This window comes from Salmo salar, chromosome 04 (assembly GCF_965601325.2).
Source record: "Salmo salar chromosome 04, fSalSal1, whole genome shotgun sequence".
Taxonomy (NCBI): domain Eukaryota; kingdom Metazoa; phylum Chordata; class Actinopteri; order Salmoniformes; family Salmonidae; genus Salmo; species Salmo salar.
The window spans coordinates 13,769,524-13,789,860 of NC_138294.1; the positions used below are offsets into that span (position 1 = coordinate 13,769,524).

At 43.5% G+C, this 20,337-nt stretch overlaps 1 protein-coding gene across 1 annotated transcript; it reads left to right on the forward strand.

The window, feature by feature from the left end:
- The first annotated feature begins 320 nt into the window (after positions 1-320).
- LOC106602208 (uncharacterized) lies at positions 321-20,221 on the forward strand. Its single transcript, XM_014194711.3, has 16 exons — positions 321-510; positions 7,939-8,167; positions 11,788-12,371; positions 12,869-12,964; positions 13,649-13,804; positions 14,418-14,495; positions 14,708-14,846; positions 15,745-15,795; positions 15,902-15,952; positions 16,064-16,108; positions 16,212-16,256; positions 16,359-16,409; positions 17,422-17,475; positions 17,599-17,625; positions 17,861-18,036; positions 18,288-20,221. The coding sequence occupies exons 2-16, from the start codon at positions 8,029-8,031 to the stop codon at positions 18,660-18,662; spliced, it is 2,067 nt and encodes a 688-aa protein (XP_014050186.3). The 5' UTR covers positions 321-510; positions 7,939-8,028; the 3' UTR covers positions 18,663-20,221.
- Positions 20,222-20,337: the final 116 nt, after the last annotated feature.

Here is a 20,337-nt window from a genome sequence, read left to right on the forward strand (position 1 = left end):
GTAATGCTTGAACAGTGCCATGAGTTAATCCTTACAAATCCTTTAAAGGATGTCAGACAGGTGTGGAAAAAGAGAGAGAGAGAGGCAGAGAGAGAGAGCAAGAGAGGGAGAGAGAGAGCAAGAGAGAGAGAGAGAGAGCGAGAGAGCGAGAGAGCGAGAGAGAGAGAGAGAGAGAGAGAATTAAATGCATACCTGAACCTGGTCGGCACACCTGTCTGGCTGGTTGGATTGGCTGAGGGAGGGAGGGAGGGAGGGAGGGAGGGAGGGAGGGAGGGAGGGAGGGAGGGAGGGAGGGACTGACTGTAAAGTCTGCAGTTACTCCATCATGATGAAAAAAACCTCAGTCTATCTCTGGATACCTGTTGAAAGCAGTGAGGAAAAGACAGAAAGTGAGAAAAGGGAAAAAGTGTGTAACAAGGAACAACTATAGAGAGATAGAGGAGGGGAAGACTGACAGAAGACAGGACACTGGACATTATCCACTTGGAAGTCTCAAGGACCACAGAACAGGTACTAGGTCCATCTCAAAATGATAAAGTCCTAACTAATAAGCAAGTGTTTTGCATATATTTTAAAGCCTAAGCATATGTAAATGTGTGGAAAGTCTCAGGTGGAGACCCAAACTAAGTCCTGAAAAATGTAGAAGTACTGAGACTAGGAATGCTTAGCTATTTTGCATGTGTCTCCTTCAATATCGAACTACATTAGGCCTCAACATAGATGTCATTTAAATATCTAGCTAACAATAGCTAGCAGTAGAATGGACTCAAAAACACTGACTATTTCCCTAGTACTATTCCACAGTAGGCCTAGCTCCTTCTAGCCAGCTAGCTATTTCTCCCGTAGGTAGCTAACTGCAGGGCTCCGAAATGAAGGGTGTCCTGTTGTCCCGGTGATGATAAAATGTCTGGAATGTCTGGGAAGATTCAAACAGACTCTGGAACAGTTCTGGGAGGATAGATCCAAATTCTTACAACTACTGTACATAAAAAAAACATATAATAATAATACTCTGTTAAAGCTGATGCAAGAGATTAGAACGTTTAGCTTAAACCGTTGATAAGCCATTATTTATGCACATTTTAAGCGCAGCAATGCGCACTCAGCAGTAGGCTATGTGCCAATGTTCCAAAATGCAATTCATGGGAACACACCGTTCTAAAGAGCTACAGTCAGGCTACACAAAATAGATTTACATACACTAGTATTCCAATGTTGACTTTTTAAGAGGCCATTTTTTGGGGTGAATTTCTGGCTCAGCCCCATTTATCTATTTCAGTAGTAGGCTACTCTTATTAGCGAATTAAATCACTGTGAATGACCTGGGTTCTCGAGTAGACCCATGTTGGCATATCAAAACATAAATAAAAATATGTAGGCTATTTTAATTTGGAATTTTTCATCTTCATTTTGGGGAGATTTAAATTGCACTTAGGGATGATTCTGGGATGGTGATAAAAACGGTTAGTCTCATTGGCCAGAAAGGTGAAATCAACCGATTTACTCCATTACTGACTGTCTAATTATAATAGGCTAGTAGTGATTGATTACTAGTAGAATAAAACTGTCTTGATATACTGAACTCATGATGGATCTCCTCTTTCTCTTTCCATTTCCATTTTACAGCCTGCAGCCACACATTAATAGATGTTTATTCTCCCGTTGAAAATACGATTATTTTAGCGCAGTGTGACTTCTATTAACACCATGTCACAAGAATGTTTTTTGAAAAAAAAAACATCTGTTTTAACCATTGACTGTCAATCACTTCTATAGTTCAGATTAAATAATTCGGTGTGATGAACCAATAACAAAGGGGGAAATGCAGAGAACAAGGTAAATACATTTTAGCAGTTGTAGCCTATTTAGATTGTCATTAAGGAGAGACGTCTATTGGATAAATGTGTTAACTCCACTCTTGCTGCGGAAAAAAAGGGCTAGTTTTCAGACATTGTACGCGGGTTTTGAATTGTCAACGAATTCCGACTTCAGTGCTTTCAAATGAGTTCCGACATTGAGCGCGGGCTCCTGTGGTCAGATAAAAACAAATAATAATAATAAATTAAAAAATAACATCATTTTTTTAAATGTGCCTCTTGGCCCCCTATAGGCTCACAATTGATCAATCACATTCATTTATTATGCAGTTTATTTGAACATTAATAATCAGTTACCCAATCAAGGCAGGGCCAGCCCCCTACCTCCTCTCCTCCCCCATCTGATGATTATCAGAGTGGCAGCAGGCAGCAGGCTGTCTACACTCATTGAGAGCGGGCTCCTGAGTCTTCCTGTGGTTGGCGGTTGCAGTAAAAAAAATACAAAATATATACTACATACAGTATAATGTATATATAATATATAACCCTTAAACTCAACTCTGGATCTCAAAGCCAGTTCCACTGCATTTGTTCATTGTTCCCCACTAATCAGGTACTGATTTAGACCTGGGACACCAGGTAGGCACAATTAATTAGGTAGAACAGAAAACCAGCAGGCTCCGGACCTCGTAGGGTAAGAGCTAAGTACCTCTGGTATGTAATATTAAGATACAGTATATAATAGAAACATAATATATTTCCTTTATTATTATTATTTGTTTTTATAAAAAGTATATAATTTATTTTGCTTTCTCTTGGGCCAACCACGGCCTAGCCCCACCACGGGCATGGGCCCTCCAGGGGCTTCTGCCCTGGTAATCTCCTGCATTAATCTGGCCCTGGTCCCTTGTGTGTTGGACTATATCGTAGTCTACCACACTTTGAGTTCTATCAACTTTAAGTCCTGTGTGACTGAGAGTCTTGTCCCACAAAATATGTGTCTTTGATAGCCTACCTCTGTACATTTATCTGCATCCAATAGATGATGGAAATGGAAGTATTATGTCATTGATTTCACATTGCCTTGTCACCTGATAGTTGATGATAAGTAGTAGAAGAACTCAAGGTACAGATGCATGATGAGAGAGATGGCAAGTACCTGTGGATTTTCCTGCAAGAAAACATTAGTATGAGATAACACAGTGAAGGAAGTGAACAAGTGCATTCTATTTAAACCGTTATGGCTTTGGGTGACCAAAGCCAATCGTGTCATGCATGTCATGCATTTTATCAACAAATTCAAATACTACTAACTTATATAAAAAAAGGCTGATTTGTCCCATATTTCAATCAAATATTCCGACCTGTCACTTGCAGTCACGTTGCGCTTATGAAAATATATATAATATCGTAAAGATGTGGTAGCCTAAACCTACTGGTGATGTTAAACACGTGTTCTTCAATCATTTTAAAGATCTGATATGCTATGCAGAGCAGTGCATCACAAGACATGACATAGGCCAATGTCATAGGCCTATGGTTAACTAATCATATTTTTCAAATCCTTAAGGCAAAATTCATTCTAACCTTGGAGAGGACAGTTAAGCCTTACTACTTACAAGTGTGCTTCCGAGAAAGAGCTGCAAAAGTAAGTAACTAGCTGTATTAGGCGGAAATATAGAAAGTAATTTCATCAAACTTTTGAGGCTCTTCATTCAAAATATAGATGTTTTTCTTGAGACAATATGTGTGGGCATAGGCAGATGTTGCAATTGGAGGATGCATTTTGTGCATATTCTATAATGTTATTCAATAGGCTACATCTGTCCGTACAAACGTTGAGAAATTATGACATAATTTAAATTTGTATTGCTCTCTGGCATCTTAAACGTGTGCACTTCCCCATGAGCTCTCTCTGTGTGTGTGTGTGCATATGGATATTTTACATGTGGCCACCCTAGTATGGCTACTGACATTAACCATAAACAAATGAAAGATAATTATAAGTACTAAGACCATAACATAGTGTCATGATTGTCGTCTGGAAAGGACCAAAACGCAGCGGGTTGTATACTCATCTTCTTTTAATAGGAGAAAGAAGGAAAAGCAAACAAACACGTATACAAAAAAAATCACAAAAAATGATGAACGACGAAATACAGTCTTATCAGGCATAGACAGCTAAACAAGCACAACCTCCCACAAATCACAAACAAACACATCCTAATATATAGGACTCTCAATCAAAGGCAACTAGACAACCCCTGCCTCCAATTGAGAGTCCACACCCCAATGAACTAAACATAGAAACAGACTAACTAGAAAGAACATAGAAATAGACTAACAGAGCAGTGACCAAAAAACCCGGAAATAATAAATCAAACACCCTACTACATAAACCATCACCCCGAAACACATAAACAAAATACCCTCTGCCACGTCATGACCAAACTACAATAGCAAATAATCTTTATACTGGTCAGGACGTGACAGTACCCCCTCCCCCTAAAGGTGCATACCCCAGATGCACCTCATAAATAAACAAACCAAAAAAAAAAAAATACAAAAAGAAAAATTCCCCTATAAACTAAAGGGAGGGAAGGGAGGGTGGCTGCCGTCAACGACGGCACCTGTGTTACACCCCCCCTCCCCAACCCACCTATATCGGAGGCGGCTCAGGTGCGGGACGTGGACCCCGCTCCACCCTCTGCGTCACCCACTTAGGTGGCGCCCCTGGCCGCGTCAGAGGACTGGTGGGCGACACTGACTTCGCCCGGCTGGCGGGCGATTCTTGCTGCGCCCGGCTGGCGGGTGACTCTGGCTGCGCCCGGCTGGCGGGTGACTCTGGCTGCGCCCGGCTGGCGGGTGACTCTGGCTGCGCCTGGCTGGCAGGCGGCGATGGCTGTGCCCGGCTGGCGGGCGGCGATGGCTGCGCCCGGCCGGCGGGCGGCGATGGCTGCGCCCGGCTGACGGGCGACCCTTGCTGCGCCCGGCTTGCGGGCGGCGATGGCTGCGCCCGGCTGGCGGGCGGCGATGGCTACGCCCGGCTGACGGGCGGCGATGGCTGCGCCCGGCTGGCAGACGACCCTGGCGGCTCCTGACTGGCGGGCGGCTCTGGCGGCTCCTGACTGGCGGGCGGCTCTGGCGGCTCCAGACTGGCGGGCGGCTCTGGCGGCTCCAGACTGGCGGGCGGCTCTGGCGGCTCCAGACTGGCGGGCGGCTCCAGACTGGCGGGCGGCTCTGGCGGCACCAGACTGGCGGGCGGCTCTGGCGGCACCAGACTGGCGGGCTGCTCTGGCGGCACCAGACTGGCGGGCGGCTCTGGAGGCACCAGACTGGTGAGGCTGGGCTGACGCACTAGAAGCCTGATGCGTGGGGCTGGTACAGGATGTGCCAGTCTGGGCACACGCACCTCAGGGCTAGTGCGGGGAGCGGGAACAGGCCGAGTCGGACTGGGTTGACGCACTAGAAGCCTGATGCGTGGGGCTGGTACTGGACGTGCCAGCCTGGAGACACGCACCTCAGGGCTAGTGTGGGGAGCGGGAACAGGCCGAGTCGGACTGGGTTGACGCACTAGAAGCCTGATGCGTGGGGCTGGTACTGGACGTGCCAGCCTGGAGACACGCACCTCAAGGCTAGTGCGTGTAGCGGGAAACACTGGACCGTAGAGGCGCACTGGCGGTCTTGAGCGCAGGGCTGGCATCAACCCTACTGGCTGGATGCCCACTTTCCCCTGGCACATGCGGGGCGCTGGTACTGCGCGTACCGGCCTGAAAATACCCGGCCTTGCCACAGCACACATCACCCCAAAGCACGGGCCCTGTCCAGTATGTCTCTGCCCAAAAAGGGTACGGGTAGCTGGCCTGGGGCTCCATCCTCGCCCCGCCAAACTGCTCTTGTGCCCCCCCCAAAAAAAATATTGGGGCTGCCTCTCGGGCTCCCTTACCAGCCGTGTTCCCCGGTCCTCGCCAGATTTCCTCCGCTGCTTGGTCCTGTTGTGCTGTGTAGTTCTGTCACAGCTGTCGTGGAAGAGCGAATGGGACCAAGGCGCAGCGGGTTGCGTGTTCAACATATTTATTATAAAAAAATGCGAACACCACGGAAAAACAATAAACAAACTAACGACAGGAACAGAGAAGCAGGCTCAACAAAAGCAGTGCTCTCAAACAACTACCCACAAGTGACAAACAAAACACATACCTATTTATAGGACTCCCAATCAGAGGCAACTAGAAACACCTGCCTCCAATTGAGAGTCCAGCACCCAACCTACACATAGAAAAACTACCCTAGAACATACACATAGAAATACAAACATAGAGCAGTGACCAAAAAACCCAGAAATAATAAATCAAACACCCTACTACATACACCATCACCCCGAAACACATAAACAAAATACCCTCTGCCACGTCCTGACCAAACTACAATAGCAAATAATCTTTATACTGGTCAGGACATGACACATATCCTGTATGGTCATGACATAGGCTGGGTTGTTATAACATAGCCTGGGTGGTGGTGACATAGCCTAGGCGGTGGTGACATAAGCTGGGTGGTCATGACATAGCCTGAGTGGTTTTGACATAGCATGTGTGGTCATGACATAGCCTAGGTAGTGATTTGTGAAAGTGACATTGTGTGAGCCCCAAATAGCAGTTTAGGTTTACAGAGTGCAAACGAGTAAGTGAGGATTACTAGCAGTCTTATTTTGTGTTTTAAACATATTGCCTAATTATAGTGCATGTTTAAAGATGTTTCCTGTCAGGAAGAGCCTGTGGCCTAACAACAGCCTGAAAGCCTATTGATCCTTGTTTTCTCCAACCAGACCAGGTTGTTTTTACCATGTTGCAATAGGCTACAGTATCAGCGCTGGTTGAGGTCGCCTCTGTGCTGCCGGTCCTACTTCATTCCACCCCCTGTCTGATGTGACAGGTGCAGGCCTACTGTGTGTAACTAGAGTAAACATCATTCAGAGTGCACAGACCACATTCTTCTACATTATCTCACAGGCAGCCATGCTTGACTGAGACAAATGTTCCTCTGTGGAGGACACTGTGTGTGTGTGTGTGTGTGTGTGTGTGTGTGTGTGTGTGTGTGTGTGTGTGTGTGTGTGTGTGTGTGTGTGTGTGTGTGTGTGTGTGTGTGCGTGCATATGGATATTTTACATGTGGCCACCCTAGTATGGCTACTAACGTTAACCATAAACAAATGAAATAAAATTATAAGTACTAAGACCATGACATATCCTGGGTGGTCATGACATAGGTTGGGTTGTGATGACATAGCCTGGGTGGTTTTGACATAGCATGTGTGGTAATGACATAGCCTAGGTAGTGATTTGTGAAAGTGACATTGTGTGAGCCCCAAATAGCAGGTTAGGTTTACAGAGTGCAAATGAGTAAGTGAGGATTACTAGCAGTCTTATTTTGTGTTTTAAACATATTGCCTAATTATAGTGCATGTTTAAAGATGTTTCCTGTCAGGAAGAGCCTGTGGCCTAACAACAGCCTGAAAGCCTATTGATCCTTGTTTTCTCCAACCAGACCAGGTTGTTTTTACCATGTTGCAATAGGCTACAGTATCAGCGCTGGTGAGGTCGCCTCTGTGCTGCCGGTCCTACTTCATTCCACCCCCTGTCTGATGTGACAGGTGCAGGCCTACTGTGTGTAACTAGAGTAAACATCATTCAGAGTGCACAGACCACATTCTTCTACATTATCTCACAGGCAGCCATGCTTAACTGAGACAAATGTTCCTCTGTGGAGGACACTGTGTGTGTGTGTGTGTGTGTGTGTGTGTGTGTGTGTGTGTGTGTGTGTGTGTGTGTGTGTGTGTGTGTGTGTGTGCGTGTGCGTGTCCGTGTGTGTGTGTGTGCTGTAATACAGTGCCGACAGACAGTACCTAAACTAAAGGGACATTTGCACACTCTCAATCCACCTAATACCTGGGAGCTCCTGCCCCCTAGCTGCAGAGATCCAGACAAGTAGCCCTACCAGCCAGCCCTAACGTCTCCCCAGCCCCAGCCAGGCTCCATCTGAGCTGGGCAGATTCCTCTCAAACTGAGCTGGGCAGATTCTTCTTTAATGACACCTAACTCTTGTGTTCTGTTGCCCCCTAGCTGCAGAGCTAGAGACCAGTAGCCCTACCAACCAGCCCTACCGTCTCCCCAACAGAGGTCCAGACCACTAGCTCTACCGTTTTCCCCAGCATGGCTCTCTCCGGGCCGGGTGGCTTCCTCTCTGAGGATCAGTTCATCTGTTCTATCTGCCTGGATGTATTCACCAACCCAGTCTCCACACCCTGTGGTCACAGCTACTGTCTGGACTGCATCTCCACTTACTGGGATGGTATGTATTGTGGCTTTGTATATACTGTACACTACCTGAAAAATAAAAGTTTACATAGGCCTATATCCTGCACACTACCTGAAAAATAAATGTTTACATAGTCCTATATACTGTACACTACCTGAAATATACATGTTTACATAGGCCTATATACTGTACACTACCTGAAATATAAATGTACATAGTCCTATATACTGTACACTACCTGAAATATACATGTTTACATAGGCCTATATACTGTACACTACCTGAAATATAAATGTTTACATAGGCCTATATACTGTACACTACCTGAAATATACATGTTTACATAGCCCTATATACTGTACACTTCCTGAAATACAAATGTACGTTTGTTTGTATGTTTACATAGGCCTATATACTGTACACTACCTGAAATACAAATGTACGTTTGTTTGTATGTTTACATAGGCCTATGTACTGTATATTACCTGAAATATAAATGTACATAGGCCTATATACTGTAAATTACCTGAAATATAAATGTTTACATAGGCCTATATACTGTACACTACCTGAAATGTAACTGTTTACATAGGCCTATATACTGTATATTATCTGAAAAATAAATGTACATAGGCCTATATACTGTAAATTGCCTGAAATATAAATGTTTACATAGGCCTATATACTGTACACTACCTGAAATATAAATGTATGTTTGTTTGTATGTTTACATAGGCCTATACAGTGAGGGGAAAAAGTATTTGATCCCCTGCTGATTTTGTACGTTTGCCCACTGACAAAGAAACGATCAGTCTATCATTTTAATGGCAGGTTTATTTGAACAGTGAGAGACAGAATAACAACAAAAAAATCCAGAAAAACTGTCAAAAATGTTATAAATTGATTTGCACTTTAATAAGGTAAATAAGTATTTGACCCCCTCTCAATCAGAAAGATTTCTGGCTCCCCGGTGTCTTTTACAGGTAACAAACTGAGATTAGGAGAACACTCTTAAAGGGAGTGCTCCTAATCTCAGTTTGTTACCTGTATAAAAGACACCTGTCCACAGAAGCAATCAATCAATCAGATTCCAAACTCTCCACCATGGCCAAGACCAAAGAGCTCTCCAAGGATGTGAGGGACAAGATTGTAGACCTACACAAGGCTGGAATGGGCTACAAGACCATCGCCAAGCAGCTTGGTGAGAAGGTGACAACAGTTGGTGCGATTATTTGCAAATGGAAGAAACACAAAAGAACTGTCAATCTCCCTCGGCCTGGGGCTCCATGCAAGATCTCACCTCATGGAGTTGCAATGATCATGAGAACGGTGAGGAATCAGCACAGAACTACATGGGAGGATCTTGTCAATGATCTCAAGGCAGCTGGGACGATAGTGACCAAGAAAACAATTGGTAACACACTACGCTGTGAAGGACTGAAATCCTGCAGCGCCCGCAAGGTCTCCCTGCTCAAGAAAGCACATATACATGCCCGTCTGAAGTTTGCCAATGAACATCTGAATGATTCAGAGGACAACTGGGTGAAAGTGTTGTGGTCAGATGAGACCAAAATGGAGCCCTTTGGCATCAACTCAACTCGCCGTGTTTGGAGGAGGAGGAATGCTGCCTATGACCCCAAGAACACCATCCCCACCATCAACCATGGAGGTGGAAACATTATGCTTTGGGGGTGTTTTTCTGCTAAGGGGACAGGACAACTCCACCGCATCAAAGGGACGATGGACGGGGCCATGTACCGTCAAATCTTGGGTGAGAACCTCCTTCCCTCAGCCAGGGCAATGAAAATGAGTCGTGGATGGGTATTCCAGCATGACAATGTCCCAAAACACACGGCCAAGGCAACAAAGGAGTGGCTCAAGAAGAAGCACATTAAGGTCCTGGAGTGGCCTAGCCAGTCTCCAGACCTTAATCCCATAGAAAGTCTGTGGAGGGAGCTGAAGGTTTGAGTTGCCAAACGTCAGCCTCGAAACCTTAATGACTTGGAGAAGATCTGCAAAGAGGAGTGGGACAAAATCCCTCCTGAGATGTGTGCAAACCTGGTGGCCAACTACAAGAAACGTCTGACCTCTGTGATTGCCAACAAGGGTTTTGCCACCAAGTACTAAGTCATGTTTTGCAGAGGGGTCAAATACTTATTTCCCTCATTAAAATGCAAATCATTTTATAACATTTTTGACATGCGTTTTTCTGGACTTTTTTGTTGTTATTCTGTCTCTCACTGTTCAAATAAACCTACCATTAAAATTATAGATGATAATTTCTTTGTCAGTGGGCAAACGTACAAAATCACCAGGGGATCAAATACTTTTTTCCCTCTGTATACTGTACACTACCTGAAATATAAATGTACATAGGCCTATATACTGTACACTACCTGAAATGTAAATGTTTACATAGGTCTGTATACTGTAAACAACTTGAAATATAAATGTTTACGTAGTCCTATATACTGTAAATTACCTGTAATATAAATGTACATAGGCCTATATACTGTACACTACCAGAAATATAAATGTTTACATAGGCCTATATACTGTACACTACCTGTAATATAAATGTACATAGGCCTATATACTGTACACTACCTGAAATATAAATGTTTACATATGCCTATATACCGTAATTTCCGGACTATTAAGCACACATGAATTTAAGCCGCACCCACTGAATTAAAAAATATATATATTATTTTGAACATAAATAAGCCACACATGTCTATAAGCCGCAGGTGCCTACCGGTACATTGAAACAAATTAACTTTACACAGGCTTTAACGAAACACGGCTTGTAACAAAAATAAATAGGCTTTAACGAAGCACGGCTTGTAACAAAAATAAATCGGCTTTAACGAAACACGGCTTGTAACAAAAATAAATAGGCTTTAACGAAGCACGGCTTGTAACAAAAATAAATAGGCTTTAACGAAACACGGCTTGTAACAAAAATAAATAGGCTTTAACGAAACACGGCTTGTAACAAAAAATACAAAATTAGCAGTAAACAGTAGCCTACCACTATCTTCCTCCTCCTGTGCACTGAAACCACTGAAGTCATCTCCTTCGGTGTCGGAGTTGAATAGCCTCAGAATTGCTTCATCCGAAATTGTATTGTTTTCATTGTCACTCTCGTCACTTTCATCCGGAGGTAAATCCCCCGCTGAGCCCTCTTCAACACGCAGCAGTCCAGCCTTTCGAAACCCGTTGATGATAGTGGATTTTTTGACAATGCTCCACGCTGTCAGGACCCACAAATTTGAAAGCGGGAAAAATCCATATATTAGCCGCGTCATTGTTTAAGCCGCGAAGTTCAAAGTGTGGGAAAAAAGTTGCGGCTTATAGTCCGGAATTTACGGTACTGTATACAACATGAAATGTAAATGTTTACATAGGCCTATATACTTTAAATTACCTGTAATATAAATGTTCATATTCCTATATACTGTACACTGCCTGAAATATAAATGTAAATTTGTTTGTATGTTTACATAGGCCCTATACATGCAACAACTTACATCCATGCAACCTTATTGGTTGTTTTCTATTAGTAAACCTATTTCATCACGTCCCTATTCAGAGATCAATTGTATTCCGCCATGTGAAAGAATTAAGTGAAGTGTAACTTGTTGTTGAAGGAGGAGGAGGGAAGACGTGTGTCTGCCCGCTGTGTAAGGAGAGCTTCAGGAAGAGGCCGGACCTTCACATCAACCGCACCCTGAAGGAGATCACCGAGCAGTTTAAGAAGATGGCGGACGGATTGGACGGGTGGCCCATGGTGATTGAAGGAGGGATTGGGAGTCAAGGTTGGGGTGGCGGTGGTAATGAGGGGGTGTCAAACGGGGTTGAGCGTCCTACGGTCCCTCAAAGACCCCCAGGGATGGGCGTGATGCCTGGGGATTTGTTGTTGGAGATGAAGACCAGGTTCCAGAGACCTTCGAACTCCAGAACCCCTCCGCCTGTCCTCCACCCCCACCCGACCTCACCCTTCTCCTCCAACACCACCGCCCTCTCGTCCCCTGCCCCTCCTGTCGCCCCACGCAGATACACCCTGAGCGGGCCGGCTGATTCCTCCGCCGATGCGCCTCTCTGTCCTGAACACCAGAGGGTGCTGGAGTTCTTCTGCCGGACCGACCAGACGTGTGGGTGTGCCGTGTGCATGGAGGGAGAGCACCACGGACACCAGGTTATACCAGCCAAGAGAGAGTGGCTCATCAAGAAGGTAAAGAGAGGGACAGCGGTGGAGGAGCACGTGTGTGAACTAATTCTGATGGAGATGTAGGATATTCCAATTGCAATGCTACTACTGTAGATTTGATTAAATTCATGAAGTGAAATGAAAACATACTGTATTAACCAAAGCTATAGAGTCCGTTTAATCAACTCTACAGTAAAGACCCTGGGTGTTTGAAACATTGTTCAAATTGTATTAATCACACGCTTCGTAAACAGCCAGTGTAGACTAACAGTGAAATGCTTACTTCTCTCTTCCAAACAACGGAGAGTGAAAGCAAATAGAGAAATAATAGAAAAGTTAAACATGTAATAATAAAGTAATAATAGATAGACAATGAGTAATGATAACTTGGCTATATACACGGTGTACCAGTAGCGAGTCGATGTGAAGGGGTACGAGGTCATTGAGGTAGATATGTACATATTAAGAATAAGTAATAAGTACATTGCAGTATGTTGACTCTGGTCTGTTTCTGTATGCAGTCTCAGTTGGACATCACAGAGGCGGAGCTGAGGGACATGATCACACAGAGAGAAAAGAAGGTGGAGGATATCAGGACATCACTGGAGGACATACAGGTGGGTCTCTGGAACACACACACACAGACACACACAGTACACACACACAGTACAGACACAATACACACACACAGACACACACACACACAATACACACACACACAGAACACACACACACAGTACACACACACTCAGACACGGACACACACACACACACAGTACACACACACAGTACAGACACAATACATACACACAGAGAACACACACACAGACACAGTACACACACACCGACACAGTGCACACACACACACACAGCGCACACACACACACACACAGTACACACACACAGTACAGACACAATACATACACACAGACACACACACAGTACACAATACACACACAGAGAACACACACACAGACACAGTACACACACACCGACACAGTGCACACACACACACAGCGCACACACACAGAGACACAGTACACACACACATAACACACACACAGACACAGTACACACACACATAACACACACAGAACAAACACACAGACACAGTACACACACGCACAGAACACACACACAGACAACGAACACACACGCAGATACAGAGCTGTTGTATCTGTCTTTTTTCCCTCTCCCTGCTCTCTCTCTTCTCCTTCCTCCTCTCTCTCTCTCCCCTCCCCTCTTTCTCTTTCCTCCCCCTCTCCCTGCACCTCATCATCCCCCTCTCCCTCTTTTCCCAGGCGTGTGCGGAGCATGAGACAGCGGGCAGCATGCATGTGTTCTCTGCCCTGGTGAGCTCTGTGGAGAGGAGCCAGGCAGAGCTGCTGGAGATGATAGAGATGTCACAGCGGGCTGCACAGCACCGAGGACACACCCTCATCAGAGACCTAGAGCAGGTCTCTTTTTATTCATTCATTTTATTTCAGAGAATGGTTTATTTCAGAGAGAATGGTTTATTTCAGAGAGAATGGTTTATTTCAGAGAGAATGGTTTATTTCAGAGTGAATGGTTTATTTCAGAGAGAATGGTTTATTTCAGAGAGAATGGTTTATTTCAGAGTGAATGGTTTATTTCAGAGTGAATGGTTTATTTCAGAGAGAATGGTTTATTTCAGAGAGAATGGTTTATTTCAGAGAGAATGGTTTATTTCAGAGAGAATGGTTTATTTCAGAGAGAATGGTTTATTTCATCAAGAGGACAATGATATCAATCGCAGCGAAGGCGGAGTTATTTTTTTACAATTTACAATCCAAGAACTAGACATCGACACAATATTATTAAAACTTAAATCTCACAAAATGTGATGCATTGTACTAGATTTGGCTAAACAGCTCATTTACATCTTCAGTAGGTGATCAATAAAATAAATTCATGCTGCTATTTTTTTTTTTGCTACTGATATTGGTGATTGTTGTCTTTGTGACTGTGTTGCTGCAATGGTTGACAAACCAATTTCCCTCTGGGATTATTAAAAATAAAGTATTTATTCTCTTTTCTTTCCTATCATAGGAGATCTCTGAGCTGAGGAAGAGAAGCGCCACCCTCACCCAGCTAGCTCAGTCTGATGACTACGTACTTTTCTTCAAGGTTAGAGACTCTTTCTGTTCATCACATCTTTTTTTTCTTTATTGATCCTTTTCAACAATTTCTACCTTTTTTTAAACAGTTTTTTCCTTCAGTTATCTTAGTTACAAGGTAAGAGGTACTTTTCCTTTCCATTCTCTTCATTTAAAATTATCTTGCTACTTGTTTTTTTTCTAATTAATTTATTCCTCCATTCTCTTTATTCCTCTTCTCAGACATTCTCCACCCCGCCTCAGACCAGGGATTGGTCGGATGCTGTCGTGACCTCTGACCTCACCTCAGGGGCAGTGCTTCTGACTGTCAATCAAATGGTGGAGCGGTTTCGGGAGGAGCTCAAGAGACTGCCGGAGATCTGTGAGTTATGGCTGACCGTTGTAGAACTCCTATACATTCTATCTATGAGTACTATCAGTTTCCCAGTGGGCAAAACTGGTTGAAATTACATCAAGATTTCACCACTTTTGCTCGCTGGGTTGTTGCAAGTGACACACAGAGAATATCACCAATACTGTAGTGTTGAGACAGTCTAACTTTACCTTATGAGCACTACTAGGCTACGATACTGTGGTGTTGTGGCAGTCTAACTTTACTTTATTAACACTACTAGGCTACAATACTGTAGTGTTGAGATGGTCTAACTTTACTTTAAGAACACTACTACAATACTGTAGTGTTGTGACGGTCTAACTTTACTTTATGAACACGACTAGGCTACAATACAGTATGTAGAGGATGATGTAGACCAGCGATTCTCAACTGGTGGGTCGTGACCCAAATTTAGGTCGCAAGCGGTTTTGAATGGGTCGTGTGTGTGTCAGGAAAATAAATAAAAAACATAATAAAAAAATACTCCAGTCTGAACTTAAACGACATAAACCAGGTAGAAAGTGTGTATAAATGATAATGAACTTAATCTCTGAACAATTTTTCTTCAATCACAGTATTTTCAATATAAAGCTATTAGCAGTACTATTTTTGTTGTCTAAAACCAGTGAGTTTATTAACAATCTTCATCAAGAACATGGGCAAAATGTATTTATTGACAATGAAAGAGGTGGGAATGTTGTTCCCTTTTCATATAATTCCTATATTTAATAGCATTAAACATTTTTTTCAGATTATATTTTGCCAATTATTTTTCCCAATGCAAATATTGTGTCGTGACTGAGACAACCTGGTTAATTTTGGGTCCCAAGGCAAAACCAGTTGAGAACCCATAGACCCATACGCTGTATTGTCTTTTGTTGGCCAGGTCTGCGTCCTCAACCTCAAACAGACCAATCCGTGGAGAGATATATTCCAAGTAAGGTTTACACGCTCAAAGTACCATCCCATCTGTATCTTTTTATTTTAATTATGATCTAATATGTGTCTGATATTGATTAATGCATTCTCTTATGTTTGGCCAGGGTTGCGTCCTCAACCTCAACCAGACCAATCTGTGGGAAGATATAGTCCAAGTATGATTTTCATTCATGCCTGTGTCACACTCAAAGTCCCAGCTCCTCCCATTCTGTGTGTCTAATAATCTATACGGTATTGATTTGATGTATTCTCTTTTGTTTGGCCAGATTTGCTTTCTCAACCAAACCATGCTGTAGGAAGAAATAGTCCAAGTAAGTCCAACATAACATTCATGTCTGTCACACTCACAGACCCAACATATGTCTAATAATTCATACAGTAATTCATTTCCTGTATTCTATTTTGTTTGGCCAGATTTACCTTCTCAACCAGACCAGTCCCTGGGAAGAAGTAGTCCAAGTAAGATTTAAAATAATTCACGGCTGATTCTGTCACACTCATCCCTTTCCATTTGTTTCTAATAATAATACTGTAGTTGATTACATGATGTTGTTTTGCCAGGTTTGCGTTCTCCACCTCCACCAGAACAATCTGTAGGAAGAGATAGTCCAGGTTTGGATTCATTCATGTTTCTGTCACACGCACAGGCCCGTTCCATATGTGTCAGTTACCAATGATACATACAGTGTCTAATTAAGTGATAATGAGCGAGAAGGCGGTGTTTGGAGAATAAATTGGCACAGGTGTTGTTAGGCCCGAGACGAATATATCCTCCAAACACCGGCTTCGAGGGCATTGTCACTTTTATACAACGGGTTACCAACATATTCAAATAATGAGTGACATGTTTTCATTAAAAATGTTATCTTGATTAATTTATTCAAATTATTTCATCCTTCCACAAGATATAGGCCCGACACAGATCTAGGGTTGCTACCCAAGCCGGCTGGTTGTTCATTCTATCGGTTCGACCCAGCTTTTTCTAGTGACATTTATTTGGATACATCCACAACAATGAGCTAATGAGGCGCGATTTTGCTGGCATAGAACATTTTCTATCTCATCAGGACACTGTTGTTCAGAGGAGCTAGCCAACAACACAGCTAACACAATATCTTCAAACTGAAACTGGAAAGACTGCAAACTAGCTGCACTTCATCTCGTTTTACCTTTTTTCAATTGACATTTCTTGCAATACTGTATACCCAATGCCAGCTGATTCATGATTTCGACTGGCTGAGAAACACTCGTCCCGACTCCCGACACGTTCATTACCATGGGACACCATGGGACAGAAACAATGTTGCAAATGTCGGAGATACAGACAGCAAGGTTTATACAAATCTCCGCTTTTGAAAACTAAATGTTAGTCTAAAAGAAATGTGAGATCATGTCTAGATGATTTTTATAGTGGAGATCAAGTTCATAACTGCCCTGCCTGGGATGATGAGACAGTGGATTGCGCAGTCAGATGGAACAGAGTAAATAGGTATTTTAACGTGATAGATTTAGCCGGTGGTAATTTGTGGAATAGACACTGGCTGGAATGCGATTTTAACCAATCAGCATTTAGGATTAGACCCACCCGTTGCATAATTACATATATTCTCTTTTGTTTGGCCAGATTGGCTTTCTCAACCTCAACCAGACCAGTTAGTGGGAAGAAATCCAAAACCAAGTATGGCTTTGATTCATTTATTAACTCAAAGTCCCAGTCATGTGATAATACATACAGTATTTGATCAGGGGTTAGATGGTTTAACACCTCTCTCTCTCTCTCTCTCTCTCTCTTACACTCCAGAGGTGAGGAGAGTGCAGGAATATGCAGGTATGTACTTCCTTCTTCCTGTATCATGTTCTCTGTGTTCATGTGTCATCATTGCTAGATATAGACACAAAACTGCTGATTGAACTCTTGATTGGTGATTGATGACTTTTTCTCCCTCTTTTTCTCTGCCTCTGTTCTCTCTTTCTCTCCCCCACTCATTCTCTCCCTCTGTATGTCTCTCTCTCTCTGCCCCCCTCCCCTTCTATCTCACCCTCTCCCCTCCTCTCCTTCTCAGTGGATGTAACCCTGGACCCTCTCACCGCCCACCCCCGCCTGCTCATCTCTGACGACGGCAAGCAGGTGCGCTGCTGGGACCGCTACCAGCCCGTGCCGGACGGCCCCGAGCGCTTTGACCGTGTGGTCTGCGTCCTTGGGCGCCAGGCCTTCTCTTCAGGACGCCATTACTGGGAGGTGAGAACAGAAGCAGGGCTAGATTCATTCCAACAGCCATTAGGCTGTTGAACAATGGGGCCCGATAGATGGCGGGACTGTATGCAAGGGATTATGTGACTATATATGTGCTCACTTTCCAGTGTTGTTGTATTGCATGATATTGTATTGTAGTATATTGTAGTGTATTGATTATAGATTTTGGGTGATTTGTATTCTTACCTCACAAAATGAACGTAAATGGACAATAAAGGTATCGCATTGTATCGTAGGTGGAGGTGGGTGGGAAGACGGACTGGGACCTGGGCGTGGCTAGTCACTCCATCAGCAGGAAAGGGAAGATCACAGTAAGCCCCGCCCACGGCTACTGGTTCCTGAGTCTCCGGGATAAGAACGACTACGCCTTCCGAACGGAACCGTCGACAGCGCTGGGCCTCAACCACAAACCCAACCGTATAGGGATCTACGTAGACTGTGATAAGGGACAGGTGTCGTTCTATAACGTGGACGCTAAGATGCTCATCTATACATTCACCGACAGCTTCTCGGATGCCATTCATCCCTTCTTCAGCCCTTGCACCAATAAGTCTGGCAGGAACGAGGCGCCGCTCATCATTTGTCCTGTCTCGATGCCTCTGGTGGACTGAGATGGGTTTTAGATTTTTTGTTCATTCCTAAAGGTAGTTTCCTTCAGTCTGTCCTTGTTCAATGTTCTTCACTGAGCCAATAGGACGGGACTGGATAGGTCAAAGCAATATGGTGGAAGCTATAGTTGATGCGCCCAATATACCCAGATGTCTCATGTCAACATAAGGAAGTGAACAAGGCCAGAGGAGAGGGAACAATTTTCTGGAATGAAATACAGTCTCTTAGAACTATTCATAATGACCTCCTGTGTTCTATGGAGCTGACCAATGGATAATCTGGATACTGAGTCTGGATTGGACTGATAGTTTTGACCAATACAACCGACTATAGTCCATCAGTCTGAGAATTAAGGATTTCACCATCTGTCCTTATCACACGATGGATTAATCTGTCTATATTGGGTCATATGTATCTCAAATAGCACCCTATTCCCATATAGTCTGCTTCTTTGACCAGAGCCCTATGGGCCCTATGTATTGCATTACTATAGGGAATAGTGTCTTATTTGGGACATAACCACAGTCATACAAATAAAACATATTACTTGTATATTACAATCCAGTTTTTGAAGGATGTCCACAATAAACCAAATGTAAACTATGTGGACTGGGAGCCACCGAGTAATACCCAGAGACAAACACAAAGAATCCTTTATGAGCCAGTCAATTTAGTCATCGTATTCTACACAGAGTGGACAAAACTTTAATAACACCTGCTCTTTCCATGACATAGACTGACCAGGTGAATCCAGGTGGAAGCTATGAGCCCTTACTGATGTTACTTGTTAAATCCACTTAAATCAGTGTAGATGAAGGGGAGGAGACAGGACAAATATGGATTTTTAAGCCTTGTTACAATTGAGACATTGATTGTGTATGTGTGCCATTCAGAGGGTGAATGGGCAAGACTAAAGATTTAAGTGCCTTTGAACGGGGTATGGTGGTAGGTGCCCGGCTCACCGGTTTGTGTCAAGAACTGCAACGCTGCTGGGTTTTTCACGCTCAACCGTTTCCCGTGTGTATCAAGAATGGTCCACCACTCAATGAATGGTCTGCCAACTTGACACACCTGTGGGAAGAATTGTAGTCAACATGGGCTTGCATCCCTGCGGAACGCTTTCAACACCTTGTAGAGTCCATGCCCCGACAAAATTGAGGCTGTTCTGAGGGCAAAAGGGGGCTGTGCAACTCAATATTAGGAAGGTGTTCTTAATGTTTGCTAAACTCAGTGTATATACTGTATATAACTAACACCATCTAAAAAGAAGGCCCCTTGGTTGTGTTGGCCATCACTAATGCAGAATTACTGATCTTACACATACAGCACAATGATCACTGACTTCTGTTCAGATTGTGTAAATAGACATCAAACATACATCTATAATTACAATTTATGGAATTTGGGGATTGAACCTACCATATTGGATAGCCTGGGGTGAATGAGACTGAATACTTTTTGGAAAACTATATTAGTGACAGAATATATTTGAATCATGTTGTAATAGGAGTTCAATTGGAGGCTAATCTAATAAATCATTGCATGAATTTTTCTAAAATAACCCTGACCTTGAGATGTCCATCACTTAACTTCTTGAACTTTCTAGTACAGTATTTTGTAGGCTATTATATTATACCCTATTAGAGCCTATTAAATGAGCATATTCAATAAGGCTAC

Coding starts and splice junctions, on each gene's coding strand:
- LOC106602208 (XM_014194711.3), top strand. CDS start 8,029: ATGGCTCTCTCCGGGCCGGGTGGCTTCCTCTCTGAGGATCAGTTCATC. Junction 12,965..13,648: donor CATCACTGGAGGACATACAG/GTGGGTCTCTGG, acceptor CTCTTTTCCCAG/GCGTGTGCGGAGCATGAGAC. Junction 18,037..18,287: donor CAGGACGCCATTACTGGGAG/GTGAGAACAGAA, acceptor ATTGTATCGTAG/GTGGAGGTGGGTGGGAAGAC.